The sequence below is a fragment of the Oncorhynchus keta genome, unplaced genomic scaffold (genome assembly GCF_023373465.1).
Source record: "Oncorhynchus keta strain PuntledgeMale-10-30-2019 unplaced genomic scaffold, Oket_V2 Un_scaffold_984_pilon_pilon, whole genome shotgun sequence".
In the NCBI taxonomy this organism is placed as follows: Eukaryota; Metazoa; Chordata; class Actinopteri; order Salmoniformes; family Salmonidae; genus Oncorhynchus; species Oncorhynchus keta.
Genome location: NW_026291019.1, coordinates 164,875 through 183,188, shown reverse-complemented (window position 1 = coordinate 183,188; position 18,314 = coordinate 164,875). Strand labels below are relative to the sequence as shown.

The 18,314-nt window shown below is 45.4% G+C and overlaps 1 protein-coding gene and 1 long non-coding RNA gene across 6 annotated transcripts in view; both read right to left on the bottom strand.

Moving 5' to 3' along the window:
• Nucleotides 1-1,078: 1,078 nt before the first annotated feature.
• The window catches only part of LOC118371352 (uncharacterized), a 42,363-nt gene continuing 25,127 nt past the window's right edge, over nt 1,079-18,314 (bottom strand). Inside the window, exons 5-14 of one of the 2 annotated variants that reach the window (XM_052517878.1) lie at nt 18,252-18,297; nt 18,073-18,163; nt 17,774-17,915; nt 17,565-17,654; nt 13,282-13,372; nt 12,847-12,880; nt 6,085-6,162; nt 5,479-5,581; nt 3,848-3,981; nt 1,079-3,683 (exon numbers count right to left, since the gene is read on the bottom strand). In XM_052517878.1, the coding sequence (XP_052373838.1) occupies nt 3,548-3,683; nt 3,848-3,981; nt 5,479-5,581; nt 6,085-6,162; nt 12,847-12,880; nt 13,282-13,372; nt 17,565-17,654; nt 17,774-17,915; nt 18,073-18,163; nt 18,252-18,297 (945 nt within the window). In that variant the 3' untranslated portion in view covers nt 1,079-3,547. Of the gene's footprint in view, nt 3,684-3,847; nt 3,982-5,478; nt 5,582-6,084; nt 6,163-12,846; nt 12,881-13,281; nt 13,373-17,549; nt 17,655-17,773; nt 17,916-18,072; nt 18,164-18,251; nt 18,298-18,314 lie in introns of both variants that reach the window. The other variant, XM_052517877.1, reaches the window with a different exon arrangement.
• Nucleotides 6,173-11,097, bottom strand: LOC127929720 (uncharacterized). 4 transcript variants are annotated; one of them, XR_008135869.1, is made up of 4 exons: nt 9,412-11,097; nt 8,458-8,589; nt 8,052-8,313; nt 6,173-8,007 (listed from the first exon to the last, which is right to left on the bottom strand). It is a non-coding gene; the product is annotated as an uncharacterized LOC127929720 (long non-coding RNA). The 4 variants fall into 4 exon arrangements; XR_008135870.1 differs by having other exon boundaries at nt 8,096-8,313; XR_008135868.1 differs by lacking the exon at nt 6,173-8,007 and having other exon boundaries at nt 8,014-8,313.

Genomic DNA, 18,314 nt, shown 5'->3' with positions numbered 1-18,314 from the left:
GGAAACAGGGGCAGAGAGAAACAGGGGCAGAGAGGAACAAGGGCAGAGAGGAACAGGGGCAGAGAGAAACAGGGGCAGAGAGAAACAGGGGCAGAGAGGAACAGGGGCAGAGAGAACAGGGGCAGAGAGGAACAGGGGCAGAGAGGAACAGGGGCAGAGAGGAACAGGGGCAGAGAGGAACAGGGGCAGAGAGAAACAGGGGCAGAGAGAAACAGGGGCAGAGGAACAAGGGCAGAGAGAAACAGGGGCAGAGAGAAACAGGGGCAGAGAGGAACAGGGGCAGAGAGAAACAGGGGCAGAGAAAACAGGGGCAGAGAGAAACAGGGGCAGAGAGAACAGGGGCAGAGAGAAACAGGGGCAGAGAGGAACAGGGGCAGAGAGGAACAGGGGCAGAGAGAAACAGGGGCAGAGAGGAACAGGGGCAGAGAGGAACAGGGGCAGAGAGGAACAGGGGCAGAGAGGAACAGGGGCAGAGAGGAACAGGGGCAGAGAGGAACAGGGGCAGAGAGGAACAGGGGCAGAGAGGAACAGGGGCAGAGAGGAACAGGGGCAGAGAGAGGAACAAGGGCAGAGAGGAGAACAGGGGCAGAGAGGGGCAGAGAGGAACAGGGGCAGAGAGGAACAGGGGCAGAGAGGAACAGGGGCAGAGAGGAACAGGGCCAGAGAGAGGAACAGGGGCAGAGAGGAACAGGGGCAGAGAGAGGAACAGGGGCAGAGAGAGGAACAGGGGCAGAGAGAGGAACAGGGGCAGAGAGGAACAGAGGCAGAGAGGAACAGGGGCAGAGAGAGGAACAGGGGCAGAGAGAGGAACAGGGGCAGAGAGAGGAACAGGGGCAGAGAGGAACAGGGCAGAGAGGAACAGGGGCAGAGAGGAACAGGCAAAGCCTAAATCGTTTTCCTAGATACGGTCTATGTCTTTGCCAGGGTAGAGGGATTCACATCTTTCATCAATGTCGTTTTTTTTCGTTAATTGTCACTCGACGAGTGAATTCAGACAATCCAATCAGAGGGAAACATACATATAAATATACAACACGTGGCAGCAGATAACATTTACATTTAATAATGAAACTTCATCTGATTTGATAAAACTATATTTTATTATGAATGAATAGAACTGATTGACATAATAAACCACTAAGTCATTTGTACACTCAGCTCCCCCACATGCTGAGAGGATACAGACAGATTGTCTTTTTACATTGATGCTCTCAAACAGTCATTCTGTACTCCTCTTATTGTCACTTTAGTCCACTGAACAGACATGTACTAGTCCACTGAACAGACATGTACTAGTCCGCTGAACAGACATGTACTAGTCCGCTGAACAGACATGTACTAGTCCGCTGAACAGACATGTACTAGTCCGCTGAACAGACATGTACTAGTCCGCTGAACAGACATGTACTAGTCCGCTGAACAGACATGTACTAGTCCGCTGAACAGACATGTACTAGTCCGCTGAACAGACATGTACTAGTCCGCTGAACAGACATGTACTAGTCCGCTGAACAGACATGTACTAGTCCGCTGAACAGACATGTACTAGTCCGCTGAACAGACATGTACTAGTCCGCTGAACAGACATGTACTAGTCCGCTGAACAGACATGTACTAGTCCGCTGAACAGACATGTACTAGTCCGCTGAACAGACATGTACTAGTCCGCTGAACAGACATGTACTAGTCCGCTGAACAGACATGTACTAGTCCGCTGAACAGACATGTACTAGTCCACTGAACAGACATGTACTAGTCCACTGAACAGACATGTACTAGTCCACTGAACAGACATGTACTAGTCCACTGAACAGACATGTACTAGTCCACTGAACAGACATGTACTAGTCCACTGAACAGACATGTACTAGTCCGCTGAACAGACATGTACTAGTCCGCTGAACAGACATGTACTAGTCCACTGAACAGACATGTACTAGTCCACTGAACAGACATGTACTAGTCCGCTGAACAGACATGTACTAGTCCACTGAACAGACATGTACTAGTCCACTGAACAGACATGTACTAGTCCGCTGAACAGACATGTACTAGTCCACTGAACAGACATGTACTAGTCCACTGAACAGACATGTACTAGTCCACTGAACAGACATGTACTAGTCCACTGAACAGACATGTACTAGTCCACTGAACAGACATGTACTAGTCCACTGAACAGACATGTACTAGTCCACTGAACAGACATGTACTAGTCCGCTGAACAGACATGTACTAGTCCACTGAACAGACATGTATTAGTCCACTGAACAGACATGTATTAGTCCACCAAGCGAACACTGTGTGTACAAAATATTAGGAATACCTGCTATTTCTATAACATAAATGACCAGGTGAATCCAGGTGAAAGATATGATCACTTGTTAAATCCACTTCAAATCGGTGTAGATGAAGGGGAGGAGTCAGGTTAAAGAAGGATGTTTAAGCTTTGAGACATGGGTTGTGTATGTGAGCCATTCAGAGGGTGAATGGACGAGACAAACGATTGAAGTGTCTTGGAACGGGGTACAGTATTCGGTGCCAGGTGCACTGGTTTGAGTGTGTCAAGAACTGCAACACTGCTGGGTTTTTCACGCTCAACAGTTTCCTGTGTGTATAAAGAATGGTCCACCACCCAAAGGACATCCAGCCAACTTGACACAACAGTAGGAAGCATTGGAGTCAACATGGACCAGCATCCCTGTGGAACGCTTTCGACACCTTGTAGAGTCCATGATGAATTGTGGCTGTTTTGAGGGTGAAAGATGGAGGAGCAACTCAATATTAGGAAGGTGTTACGGGTCTTGTTCCAATATCCACAGTAGGACACGACTTGTTTCATTTAAGGTGGTCTGGATGTTAGAACACCCCATGGACACTGGTGACGTTCCAGACTGACTCATGGTTGTGTGCCACGTCACTGACTGTGCAGTCCTGCATCAGTTTGCTATATCATGATGGGTCAGCTGACATCTTAAACAAACACTTATCCAGGTGTTGTGAGAGAAGGCAGGTGACTGCAATTTAGTCTGCCTGGAACATGCCCCATATTCAATTAAAAAGCATTGTTTATTCATCCCCTGTAGGGACAATTACTTGGCACCCTATGGCATCAGGCTGGCACTGAGTCTCAAAGCGACACATTCAGGTGTCCAGTCACATGACCATACATACACAGTAAAACACATGATAACAACAGATGTCATCCCCCTTAGTGTCTACAACATGGTCATCATAGAGGAGGTTCACTGGGCAAAGATCCCTTCAACTTCTAATGATGATGTCATTTCCATGTTTCACAGCTCAGGCCGAGGGAGAGGGGGAAGGAAATCAGAGGTGCACTCCTCTTCACTTTGATTGACACTTCACACACTCGTTATATATGTCCAGTGTTCTGTCTGGGATCTGTGGTCTGTGCCAGAGGACTACAAACGGGGTGACCCCCCCCCCCCCCACCCTCAACCTCCTCTTCCCTTTTAAAGTAGGGACACAGTCCCTCATCCTCATCATTCTCCTCCCTCCGTACTATCCAGTCCCTGCGTGGTGGTCAGGGTTGCCATGGTTTCCTGTCTCTTCCTCTCTGGTCAGGCTTGTGTTTGAAGCGACACCTGTCACCATAGAAACAGCCAGTGGTCCTCCAGAAGAAACACTCATCACCATTGATGGGAGCCATCCTCCTGGTCCTGGGAGAGAGACACACAAACAGTATGAAAACACAAACACCTGCACCTGAGCTCCTGCTTCCTCCTTCCAACACTTTGTACATTTCAAAAGTTTATTTGAGATGATTGGTAACACTTTAGAATAACTCATAATGATGTGTTGAATGACAGACGGATGTCTTTACCCTGTGGAGGCGTACTGGGAGGCTGAGGAGGTGTTGAAGCCTATAGGGTTGGTCCTCTGAGGAGAGGGAGGGGTTCTCTGGACCCAGCGGTCTGGGTACCTGATTACCAGCCTGGTGCTCTCCAGCTCCACACCCTGGACAGGAGGACAAACAGCAGGCACATTCAAAATACTACATGCAATAGGACCAATAGCATAGTCCCAAAAGTACAATGGATCCAATAACAACGTATTGGGTTTTATTACCGGCACAAAGATTGTTTTTCCTTTGCAGCCAGAAAGGAGTTGAATCGTTGTACTTTTCTCTCTGTGTTGGACCACACATGGTGATACTATTTATGTGCAAGACTCAAGCTCTCCACTGAAGGCTCTTGACTCTGTGTGTCATGCAGAGACGTCTGACTCAACATTGAGATCTCTACAGTGCTGTCAGGTGGACATCAGTAGCAACACGCAGCCTCAAACCCTGGTCCATTCCTATTCAGTTTAGAAACATTGCTCTTCCAGCAAATGAGAACACATAATACAAGCTCAGATCTCAATCGTGTTTTATGCTAATAGTCCCTTTCATTATTCAGCCCCCTGATCTTGAATTCCCTCCAAGCCAACCCAAAACCCAGGACCTGATGTCTGGAGGAGTTCAAAGGTTAAATAGATGAACAGGTTGTTGAGCCATATCACTGTTTCTAGTTGTCACCACATGACACTAGTTTGTATTGCCTTATGTAAGGAAGCCTGTTGTTTTACACACACACACACACTGATGTATTTGAGCTGTTGCCAGTGTCTTTGGTCTGTGTTGTCCTTTTAGTCAAACTTATTTTTAAATCACACACACACACACGACCCTCCCACACTCTCTTTGTTCACACACACACCTGGGCAGGTGTCTCCCAGAATAACACACACACCTGGGCCAGGTGTCACACACATGGACTCACACCAGCAAACTGTTTGTTGTTTTTCTTGTTGTTTGCTTTATTTTCAACACCCTGTTTTAGTGTCTACTGATCTTGTGTTGTCCTTATTTAATCAAACGTATTTTTTTCTCCTTATCATGTTTTTGTACAGACATTTTGGTTTTTCGGGATGCCTCATGGTCTGACAAACATCACTCTCGCTCTGCCACCTTTCACCGCAGACGCGCAAGTGACATCGGCGGATGCGTTGGACTGATATCTCCATCTTGAACGGACAGGTTTAGGCAATTTTGATTATGTTAATTAGATTGAAAGCCTCACCGTCATTGTAAATAATCATTTGTTATTAATAATTGACTTGCCTGGTTAAATAAACATTGTCCCAAAAGTACAATGGAACCAAAAGCATAGTCCCAAAAGTACAATGGAACAAATAGCATATTTCCAATCGGACAATAGAACCAAAAGCATACTCCCAAAAGTACAATAGCATAGTCCAAAAGGTACAATGGAACCCATAGCATAGTCCCAAAAGTGCAATGGAACCAATAGCATAGTCCCAAAAGTGCAATGGGACCAATAGCATAGTTCCAAAGGTACAATGGCATAGTCCCATAAGTACACTCCCCTAAAGTTCAAGCTGAGGAATTGAAAGCACAACTCACATAGTTGAAGGCATTTAGACAGCATTATGTTTCATCCCACCACTCACCTGGAGCCTCTCTAAGGCGCGAGCGGCCATGTTAGCATTCTTGAAGTTGACAAAGGCACAGAATCTCTCATGTAGAACTCTGATACTCTCTATCTCACCACACCTATGGTACAGAACATAGAATTAGTATCAGTTCTACATTCTCTCTATTTCCCCACACCTACAGTAAAGGACATAGAATTAGTATCAGTTCTACATTCTCTCTATTTCCCCACACCTACAGTAAAGGACATAGAATTAGTATCAGTTCTACATTCTCTCTATTTCCCCACACCTACAGTAAAGGACATAGAATTAGTATCAGTTCTACATTCTCTCTATTTCCCCACACCTACAGTAAAGGACATAGAATTAGAACGTAAAAGAATAATGATCACCATTCCAACTCAACAAACAGATAAATGTCATAGTATTAGAATGGTAGACCGGCGGCCATTTTGAGTAAACCATTTAAGGTGTTAATGTGATGTTTCTTGATGATTATCACCACACACCATGTAAGAAAGAACGAAAGTCACAGCAAGAGAAGCCTAAGCAGTGGATATGGAGATAGATAGGTCAGGCTACTGAACTAAAACAGATGGAAATGGGGCATGGTGGTCGTACGTTTTGAAAAGGTCCCATATGTGCTTCTCAGTGAGGTCCACGGTGACGTTCCCCACCCAGAGAGAGGGACAGGGGGACCTGAGGACAAGAGGAAAAACACATTCATTACAGCAACATAACACCACAACATTATGAATGCAACCTAAATGGCACCCTATTCCCTACATACAGTTGATGTCGGAAGTTTACATACACATAGGTTGGAGTCATTAAAACTCGTTTTCAACCACTCAACACATTTTTTGTTAACAAACTACCGTTTTGGTAATTCGGTTAGGACATTTACTTTGTGCATGACAAGGAATTTGTCCAACAATTGTTTACAGACAGATTATTTCACTTATAGTTCACGGTATCACAATTCCAGTGGGTCAGAAGTTTACATACACTAAATGACTGAGCCTTTAAACAGCTTGGAAAATTACAGAAAATGATGTCATGGCTTAAAAGCTTCTGATAGGCTAATTAACATAATTTGAGTCAATTGGAGTTGTACCTGTGGATATATTTCAAGGCCAATCCTTCAAACTCAGTGCCTCTTTGCTTGACATTATGGGAAAATCAAAAGAAATCAGCCAAGACCTCAGAAAAAAATGGTAGACCTCCACAAGTCTGGTTCATCCTTGGGAGCAATTTCCAAACGGCAGAAGGTACCACGTTCATCTGTACAAACAATAGTACGCAAGTATAAACACCATGGGACCATGCAGCCGTCATTCCACCCAGGAAGGAGACTCGTTCTGTCTCCTAGAGATGAACATACTTTGGTGCGAAAAGTGCAAATCAATCCCAGAAAAACAGCAAAGGACCTTGTGAAGATGCTGGAGGAAACGGGTACAAAAGTATCTATATCCACAGTAAAACGAGTCTTATATCGACATAACCTGAAAAGCCGCTCAGCAAGGAAGAAGCCACTGCACCAAAACTGCCATAAAAAAAGCCAGACTACGGTTTGCAACTGCACATGGGGACAAAGATCGTACTTTTTGGAGAAATGTCCTCTGGTCTGATGAAACAGAAATAGATCTGTTTGGCCATAATGACCATTGCTATGTTTGGAGGAAAAAGGGGGAGTCTTGCAAGCCGAAGAACACCATCCCAACCGTGAAGCACGGGGGTGGCAGCATCATGTTGTGGGGGTGCTTTGCTGCAGGAGGGACTGGTGTCCTTCACAAAATGGATGGCATCATGAGTGGATATATTGAAGCAACATCTCAAGACATCAGTCACAAATGGGTCTTCCAAATGGACAATTACCCCAACCATATTTCCGAAGCAAAATGCCTTAAGGACAACGAAGGTATTGAAGTGGCCATCACAAAGCTCTGGCCTCAATCCTATAGAACATTTGTGGGCAGAATTGAAAGTGTGTGTGAGCAAGGAGGCCTAAAAACCTGACTCAGTTACACCAGCTCTGTCAGGAGGAATGGGCCAAAATTCACCCAACTTACTGAGGGAAGCTTGTGGAAAGCTACCCGAAACGTTTGACCCAAGTTAAACCATTTAAAGGGAATGCTACCAAATACTAATTGAGTGTATGTAAACTTCTGACCCACTGAGAATGTGATGAAAGAAATAAAAGCTGCAATAAATGATTTTCTCTGCTATTATTCTGACATTTCACATTCTTAACATAAAGTGGTGATCCTACCTAAAACAGGGATTTTTTTACTGGGATTGATGGAAATACCAGCTGATCTAAATACATTTGACTGGTCATGCTTATCAGTCTATAGGTTAATTTGCATAATTCAGTGGAATTAAATTGGCACGTGTGTACAGTATATTCGTAATGCATTATATTTATCAGGCGTACAGCCTACAGATGCAGAGTCTCTGAGAGGTAAATCTGTCAGACAGCAGGAGAGATGCTGCTACAGCTCCTCAAACAGCAAATGAACAGGCAACGGAAGGCTTCATCACCTCGTCACACAACACTATGAACAGGCAACGGAAGGCTTCATCACCGCGTCACACAACACTATGAACAGGCAACGGAAGGCTTCATCACCGCGTCACACAACACTATGAACAGGCAACGGAAGGCTTCATCACAGCGTCACACAACACTATGAACAGGCAACGGAAGGCTTCATCACCGTCACACAACACTATGAACAGGCAACGGAAGGCTTCATCACAGCGTCACACAACACTATGAACAGGCAACGGAAGGCTTCATCACAGCGTCACACAACACTATGAACAGGCAACGGAAGGCTTCATCACCTCGTCACACAACACTATGAACAGGCAACGGAAGGCTTCATCACAGCGTACAGGCAACGGAAGGCTCATCACACAACACTATGAACAGGCAACGGAAGGCTTCATCACACAACACTATGAACAGGCAACGGAAGGCTTCATCACAGCGTCACACAACACTATGAACAGGCAACGGAAGGCTTCATCACCTCGTCACACAACACTATGAACAGGCAACGGAAGGCTTCATCACCGCGTCACACAACACTATGAACAGGCAACGGAAGGCTTCATCACCTCGTCACACAACACTATGAACAGGCAACGGAAGGCTTCATCACAGCGTCAGAGGAAGGCTTCACACAGACACAACACTATGAACAAATTCATCAAAAACACTATGAACAGGCAACGGAAGGCTTCATCACAGCGTCACACAACACTATGAACAGGCAACGGAAGGCTTCATCACTCACACAACACTAAACAGGCAACGGAAGGCTTCATCACAGCGTCACACAACACTATGAACAGGCATCAAAACACTATGAACAGGCAACGGAAGGCTTCATCCATTATGAACAGGCAACGGAAGGCTTCATCACAGCGTCACACAACACTATGAACAGGCAACGGAAGGCTTCATCACAGCGTACTATAAAAATATTTTAATTCAAGCGTGTAACGGCAACGGAAGGCTCAGTAGCTACAGTAGAACTATCACCTCTTATGAACAGAGGGAGGCAGTTCAACCCCCACAACACACACACGTCACACACACACTATGAACAGGCAACACTTCATCACACACACACACACACACACACACAACACTATGAACAGGCAACGGAAGGCTTCATCACACGTCACACAACACTATGAACAGGCAACGGAAGGCTTCATCACACACACACACAGGCATTTTCAGCTGGCAGGCACAGACACTATGAACAGGTTAAGTTTCTGAGTGACAGAGTGGGGGAAGGCTATGCATAGGCACTTCATCACAGTTATGAACAGGCAACGGAAGGCTTTTCACACAACACTATGAACGTGCAACGGAAGGCTTCATCACCGGTCAAAAAAAAAAGGCTTCCCAGAACAGGCAAAATTCATCACAGCGTCACACAACACTATGAACAGGCAACGGAAGGCTTCATCACCGCGTCACACAACACTATGAACAGGCAACGGAAGGCTTCATCACCTAGTCACACACTAGCTAGCTAACAAGCTTGTGTGTGCAGAGCAGCACCAGAATTCAAATAAAAACATGTATATAGTACTATAGTATCCTTAACTAGCAATGAAAAGGTTCATCCATTCTTCTCTAATAAAAAATATTTTAATCAAGCGTGTAACGTCAGTAGCTACAGTAGACTATGCTTCAGAGGGAGGGGCAGTTAGCCTACACACACACACACACACACAATTTTCAGCTGGCAGGCAGGCAGACACTGGGTTAAGTTTCTGAGTGACAGAGTGGGGGCTATGCATAGGCACTTTGTTTCGTTTTTGGTGGGACTGGAAAAAAAATCCCAGAAAGAAAATAATATTATTAACCGGTTCCCATGCTTTTAAAATAACAGTTCTGTTCCGGTACAGTATAGATCACTTTCGTTCTCGGTTCTGGTTCTGTTCTTCGTTTTCGAAGTCTGTTCCCCAAACCAGTTCCAACCCCTGGTTTTACTACACATTATTAGGCATGTCTTACTTTGCGTCAAAGTAGCCTAGCCTGTGGAGGCAATTATTTTATATCAACGTTCTTTCTCGTCCACTAAACAAAGGCACAAGCCGAGTCATACCAGCAACCCATGCTAGTTGTTGCATATCAGATGTCCCCTCTTTCAAAATTTCTAACAGATATTTTCATCTCTGTCACATGAAACCGCTCGCATGTGCAGTGCCCTTTTGACAATGGTGTTCTCCCGCTAATGTCATTATGGAACAAACATTCACGCATCGCCTACTGCCTTGTGCACATTGTTGCATTTATAATGTGAGGAAATAGTTGAACATTTTAATCAAAACCAGCGGTCAACAACCTTTTCTGAGTCAAGATCACGGAGTCAAAATGCAAGCAGACATCTACGGCTCAGATTTAAAAAACATGACTTAAACATAAGCCTTTGCAACATTAACTAATTCAACACAGTTCTGTAGCAATGAGGTTTGTACAGTAGACTATAGGCCCTATATATCATCACTGCATATTGGCTGTGCTTGAATTGGCCTGCCAATGTTGTTCTTCTCAGACCATTTCAAAAATTGTAGGTATATGATCACACTGGTAATAGATCATTTGTTCTATTGCTTGTGAGGCACAGCTGAGTGAACACAATAATTTGCTTATTTTTTGTACTGTACTGATGGCCTGCATCTGATGGTCAGTCTGAGGGGAGGGAGCATCTGATGGTCAGTCTGAGGGGAGGGAGCATCTGATGGTCAGTCTGAGGGGAGGGAGCATCTGATGGTCAGTCTGAGGGGAGGGAGCATCTGATGGTCAGTCTGAGGGGAGGGAGCATCTGATGGTCAGTCTGAGGGGAGGGAGCATCTGATGGTCAGTCTGAGGGGAGGGAGCATCTGATGGTCAGTCTGAGGGGAGGGAGCATCTGATGGTCAGTCTGAGGGGAGGGAGCATCTGATGGTCAGTCTGAGGGGAGGGAGCATCTGATGGTCAGTCTGAGGGGAGGGAGCATCTGATGGTCAGTCTGAGGGGAGGGAGCATCTGATGGTCAGTCTGAGGGGAGGGAGCATCTGATGGTCAGTCTGAGGGGAGGGAGCATCTGATGGTCAGTCTGAGGGGAGGGATCTGATGGTCATCTGATGGTCAGTCTGATGGGTCTGAGGGGAGGGAGCATCTGATGGTCAGTCTGAGGGGAGGGAGCATCTGATGGTCAGTCTGAGGGGAGGGAGCATCTGATGGTCAGTCTGGGGGAGGGAGCAGCGGAGGGTCCCTCCAACTGACCGTCCCTCCTCTCTCCCTCCTCACCGTCCCTCCTCTGTCCCTCCTCACCGTCCCTCCTCTCTCCCGACTCACCGTCCCTCCTCTCTCCCTCCTCACCGTCCCTCCTCTGTCCCTCCTCACCGTCCCTCCTCTGTCCCTCCTTCAGCTGAGAAAAGGGGACACAGTCTTCCAGCTGATGGTGAGGCTTAAGTCGCACTGCATTACTTCTGCCTCATGAATCAATTAAATGTTGTTACTCCTATGACCAGAGAAATAACAACAACGCAAGCTTATTGAAAACACTCGCATTTTATGGCTTATAAAACGGATGAACTAAGTATTGACCGTGCTGAATAACAACTTAAACATGAACTCAGTCAAGAAAAAAGCAGCTCTCTGCTGTATTCGTTGTCTCTCTACTCGTGGTTTTAAACGTTTTGAAATCTCACAGGATCAACTTTGCTGTGAGTTCAAGGATTCGTTTTACAGTCTATGGAGCGAGGAAACTGTGCAGACTCGGTGATCTGAGCTATCTGATTGGGCAGCGGTAGGCCTATAGGTGCACTTGATTTGCTCTCTGGGCCTGCCGAGTAGGCGGAGTTCTACCTTTAGACACATGAAATGGTTTAAAATGGAAACACTTTGCCTTCCCGGCACCAGGGCTCCTGAATCAAGTGCACCTACCATCAACAGCGCGAAACCAATTTTTTTTTTATAGGAACGCAAGGCTTTATCGTTGGGTTTTTCACAGAAATGCTTGGTGATCGACTAGGAGTGGCTTGGAAATCGAGCAGTCGATCATGATCGACCGGTTGGCGACCACTGATCTAAGCCTTCTGCTCTGCATCAGATTCATGACTTTTTAATGTTTTTTAATGTAGCCTGGTCCTACTGGTTGAATGAATTTGGGATCTGTCTTCCCACAACTGTCCCAGCGTCTGTTTGGTAAAGGCTATTTCTTTCTCCACAAGTTGACCAATAGAATCGGTGAACGTTTCTCCTATGGGGGATAGAAGATTGACAGGCTAGTTATTTTGCTGTTTGTTACTCGTCTTGTTGGTTGAGCAAAAGTACATTTGGACAGTTATTCTAACATCTTCAAAGTGTGCATCAGAATTTGGTAATAAGGACCACACATTGTTGCATCTTGGACTTGCATGTTCTGTTAATATGAATTACCATCATTTAAATGTGATTTCTGTCATTCTGACAGATGGTGGACGCCCTAATCAGCTTAAGCACCCAATGCATATGAGGTCCGTTAAATTTCTCAAATGTCCGGGTAAATTCAAATGCTTCTTGCCAAATGTCCAGCGCAACATTTTCCTACCGGAAACCCTGGAATAGGAGGCCATTTGGGACAGTCTATAGCTTCTATAACTGTAGGGATGTAAATGAAATGATGTATTATAGGACCATTTAGATGACGAATAACAAACAGAGTGGAGGTGGCCTCAACAAAGCTGGTCTCAAATGACGAGAACCTTGTCTGAGACATGAAGATTCATGTTAGCTCCCGAAGCTAATGCCTAGACTTTAGCTCAGTGGGATAACATGGTAGAGAGTCACACTAACAATCCAGGTATGATACCCAGTTCAACACTCACCCAGTAGAGTCCTCAGGGGAGGAGAGGTCCACCACTGCAGAAAGAAGAGGAAAAGGTTCACTTTACTATGAAACATTGTAGCGAAACCTCACAACAAATCAATGTTAGATGTACAGTAAGTATTTCTATATTGTTGTAGTATATTTGGTAAATCAAACTCTTAAAATGCAATGGCTATGCCCACTGTGGTGGGGTCTGGTAGTGCAACCTGCCTAAACTACGCCCCCTTGTGGCGGGGTCTGGTAGTGCAACCTGTCTATACTACGTCCCTGTGGTGGGGTCTGGTAGTGCAACCTGTCTGTACTACACCCCCTGTGGTGGGGTCTGGTAGAGTAGCCTGTCTATACTATGTCCCCTGTGGTGGGGTCTGGTAGTGCAGCATGTCTATACTACGCCCCCTGTGGTGGGGTCTGGTAGAGCAGCCTGTCCCAATACCTCTATCAGCCTCAGGGGAGCCGAGAGCAGCCTGAACCGTGGTAAACTTCTCCAACAGCAACACACTCTGCCCCTCTTCAAAGCCCAGATCCTACAGGAGAGAGAAGGGGTGAATTGATAAACTGATATCAGATCTCAGGAACAAAACAGAAAAGACAAAAAAATCTCATCACAAGTTCACCAATCAACACCAAAGTTATCCTATAACAAAAGACTAGAGCCTGACCCGATCGTTGGCGATCGAATAAACCTCCAATTCCTTTCATTCTGTTAGCAAACGTGCAAACTCTTGAAAATAAAATCGATGACCTACGCGGAAGATGAAACTACCAATGGGACATACAGGACTGTAATATCTGCTGCTTCACAGAGTCGTGGCTGACATTATTATCAACAGGTGGCTGGTTATAGGCTGTATCGGCAGGAAAGAACAGTGTCGTCGTTCAGACCTGGGGCGGCAGGTAGCCTAGTGGTTAGAGCGTTGGACTAGTAACCGAAAGGTTGTAAGATCAAATCCAGGAGCTGACACGGTAAAATAAATCTGTTGTTCTGCTCTTGAACAAGGCAGTTAACCCACTGTTCCTAGGCCGTCATTGAAAATAAGAATTTGTTCTTAACTGACTTGCCTAGTTAAATAAAAAAATAAAAGACAAGGGGCGGCGGACTATGTATTTTTGTAAATAACTCCTGGTGCACCATATCTAAGGAAGTCTCAAGGTTTTGCTCAGAGTATCTCATGATAAGCTGTAGACCACACTGTCTACCTGTCTACATACCACCTCCGCTGGCACTAAGACCACACTGAATGAGCTGTATTCCGCCATAAACAGGAAAATGCTCACCCAGGGGCGGCGCTCCTAGTGGCTGGGGACTTTAATGCAGGGAAACTTAAATCTGTTTGACCAAATTTCTATCAGCATGTTAAATGTACAACCAGAGGGGGAAAAAACTGGACCAACTTTACTCCACACACAAAGACGCATACAAAGCTCTCCCTCACCCTCCATTTGGCAAATCTGACCTAATTCTATCCTAATGGCCTATTTCTCAGGACCGGATGCTAGAATATGCACATAATTGACAGCTTAGGATACAAAACACTCTAAAGTTTCCAAAACTGTAAAAAATATTGTCTGTGAGTATAACGAACTGATAATGCAGGTGTAGCCTGAGGAAAATCCAATCAGGAAGTGACTCTTATTTTGAACGCTCTGTTTTCCTATGCATCCCTATTGACCATTGAAAGGGATATCAACCAGATTCCTTTTTCCAGGTCTTCCCTAAGGTGTCTACAGCCTTTAGACGTAGTTTCACGCCTTTATGTTGAAGAATGAGCGTAAAGGACCACATTGCGTAAGTGGCCAGCTGAGGGCTCTCAGAGTGATTCTTGCGTAAAAGACAAAAAAGGTAGCCATTTTTCCTCCCGGTCCTACTGAAAAGCCAATTGTCCCGGTTGATATATTATCGAATAGATATTTGAAAAACACCTTGAGGATTGATTATAAAACACGTTTGCCATGTTTCTGTCGATATTATGGATATAATTTGGATTTTTTTTCTGCATTGTCGTGACCGCTATTTCCAGTGGATTTCTCAACATAACATGACAAACAAACTGAGGTATTTTGGGTATAAAAATATTTTTTATGGAACTAAAGGAACATTTGCTGTCTAACTGGGAGTCTCGTCAGTGAAAACATCCGAAGATCAAAAGGTAAACGGTTAATTTGATTGCTTTTCTGATTTTCGTGACCAAGCTTCCTGCTGCTAGCTGGACATAATGCTATGCTAGGCTATCGATAAACTTACACAAACGCTTGTCTTGCTTTGGCTGTAAAGCATAATTTCAAAATCTGAGACGACAGGGTGATTAACAAAAGGCTAAGCTGTGTTTCACTATATTTCACTTGTGATTTCATGAATATTAATATTTTCTAGTAAGATTATTTGGCCATTGCGCTATGCTAATTAGTGTAGTTGATGACAATTCTCCCAGATCCAGGATGGGTAGTTCCAAGAGGTTTTAAACAGGTCAACATTCACAAGGCCGCAGGGCCAGATGGACTTCCGACCCGTAGCACTCACGTCTGTAGGCATAAAGTGCTTTGAAAGGCTGGTCATGACTCACATCAACACCATTATTCTAGAAACCCTAGACCCACTCCAATTTGCATATCAAACCAACAGATCCACAGATGATGCAATCTCTATTGCACTCCACACTGCCCTCTCCCACCTGGACAAAAGGAACACCTATGTGAGAATTCTATTCTCATTGACTACAGCTCACAGTTCAACATCATAGTTCCCTCAAAGCTCATCAATAAGCTAAGGACCCTGGGACTAACACCTCCTCTGCAACTGGATCCTGGACTTCCTGACGGGCCGCCCCCAGGTGGTAAGGGTAGGTAACAACACATCCTCAACACGGGGGCCCCTCAGGGGTGCGTGCTCAGTCCCCACCTGTATTCCCTGTTCACTCATGACTGCATGGGTAGGCACGACTCCAACACCATCATTACGTTTGCCAATGACACAACAGTGGTAGCACTGATCACCGACAATGACCAGACAGCCTATAGGGAGGAGGTCAGAGACCTGGCAGTGTGGTGCCAGGACAACAACCTCTCCCTCAACGTGATCAAGACAAAGTAGATGATTGAGGACTACAGGAAAAAGAGGACCGAGCACGCCCCCATTCTCATCAATGGGGCTGTAGTGGAGCAGGTTGAGAGCTTCAAGTTCTTTGGTGTCCACATCACCAACAAACTAACATGGTCCAAGCACACCAAGACAGTCGTGAAGAGGGCACAACAAAACCCATTTCCCCTCATAAGACTGAAAATATTTGACATGGGTCCTAAGATCCTCAAAAGGTTCTACAGCTGCACCATCGAGAGCATCCTGACTGGTTGCATCACTGCCTGGTATGGCAACTTTTCATCCTCTGACCTCAAGGCACTACCGGGGGCAAACCACCTGCCCTCCAGGACACCTACACCACCCGATGTCACAGGAAGGCCATAAAGATCATCAAGGACAGCAACCACCCGAGCCACTGCCTGTTCACCCCGCTATCATCCAGAAGGTGAGGTCAGTACAGGTGCATCAAAGCTGGGACTGAGAGACTGAAAAACAGCTTCCATCTCAAGGCCATCAGACTGTTAAACAGCATCCACTAACATTGAGTGGTTGCTGCCAACACACTGACACTGACACTGACTCAACTCCAGCCACTTTAATAATGGGAATTGATGGGAAATGATGTAAAATATATCACTAGCCACTTTAAACAATGCTACCTAATATAATGTTCCCTACATTATTCATTTCATATGTATACGTATATACTGTACTCTATATCATCTACTGCATCCTTGTAATAATACATGTATCACTAGCCACTTTAACTATGCCACTTTGTTTACATACTCATCTCATATGTATATACTGCACTCAATACCATCTACTGTATCTTGCCTATGCCGCTCTGTACCATCACTCATTCATATATCTTTATGTACATATTCTTTAGCCCCTTACACGTGTGTCTATAAGGTAGTAGTTTTGGAATTGTTAGCTAGATTACTTGTTGGTTATTACTGCATTGTCGGAACTAGAAGCACAAGCATTTCGCTACACTCGCACATCTGCTAACCATGTGTATGTGACAAATACATTTTAAAAAATTGATTTATAGAGGGTAGTGAGAAAGGCCAAGTACATCACTGGGGCCAAGCTTCCTGCCATCCAGGACCTCTATACCAGGCGGTGTCAGAGGAAGGCCCTAAAAATGGTCAGATTCCAGCTACCTTAGTCATAGACTGTTTTCTCTGCTACCACAGGGCAAGCTGTACCGGAGCGCCAAGTGTAGGTCCAAGAGGCTTCTAAACAACTTATACCCCCAAGCCGTAAGACTCCTGAACATCTAATCAAATGGCTACCCAGACTATTTGCATTGCCCCCCTCCCCTCTTTTACACCACTGCTACTCTCTGTTGTTATCATTTATGCATAGTCACTTTAATAACTCTACCTACATGTACATATTACCTCAACTAACCAGTGCCCCCGCACATTGACTCTGTACCGGTACCCCCTCCGTATATAGTCTTCGCTATTGTTATTTTACTGCTGCTCTTTAATTACTTGTTACTTTTATAGGGGTTCGTAAGTAAGCATGTCACTGTAAGGTCTACTACACCTATTGTATTCGGCGCAAGTGACTAATACATTTTGATTTGACCCCTGACCCCAGTCTCCCCTCACCATGAGCTGCAGGACCTTGCAGTTGAAGAGCTCAATGGAGGCCTCTTCACAGTCCTGATCCAGCTTCAACACCTGCTGCATGGCCCCCTCTGCCTCACCATATCGCTGGAGAGAGAAGAGGGGAGGAAGATGGAGTCAGATTTCACAGACAGACAGACAGACACACACACACACACACACACACAGGAATGTTCACGTTGACAGTAGAGAGCTCAGACACTGACTTTCAACCCCATCAGTGCACTCCCCTTGCGGAAGTATCCCTTTGGCCAATCAGGGGCGAGCTGGATGGACCTCTGAGCGTCTGATAGGGCAGAGGGGTAGAGCTCCAGACACCAGTAGCAGTATGAACGATTCCCAAAGAACCTGAAAGAGACAGAGAGCGAGAGAGGGAAGGAAGAAGGAGAGAGAGAGGGGACACATTAAAACACAAGTTGACAGAAATCTAATTTCAGGTCAGAGAGCATAGTGGTGCGATACGTTGTATTTAGGGTCAGAGGTCAAGCTTTAAGGTGTTGTGTACCTGTGGTCTTTGGGGTCACAGTGGAGAGCCTCAGAGAACATGTCCACAGCCTGAGAGTACTGGCCCTGCTTAAACAACTGAATACCCTTCTCTAGAGGAGAACACACACATACAGTGTTAAACTGGGGTCATTTCAGTGAATAGAAATAATCATTCTGAGACAATTGTGTTCATGTCACCTGTTAGTGAAGCTCCCTTCTTCTTCACAGGGTCTGAACTCACCACCTGAAATGAGAACTCAG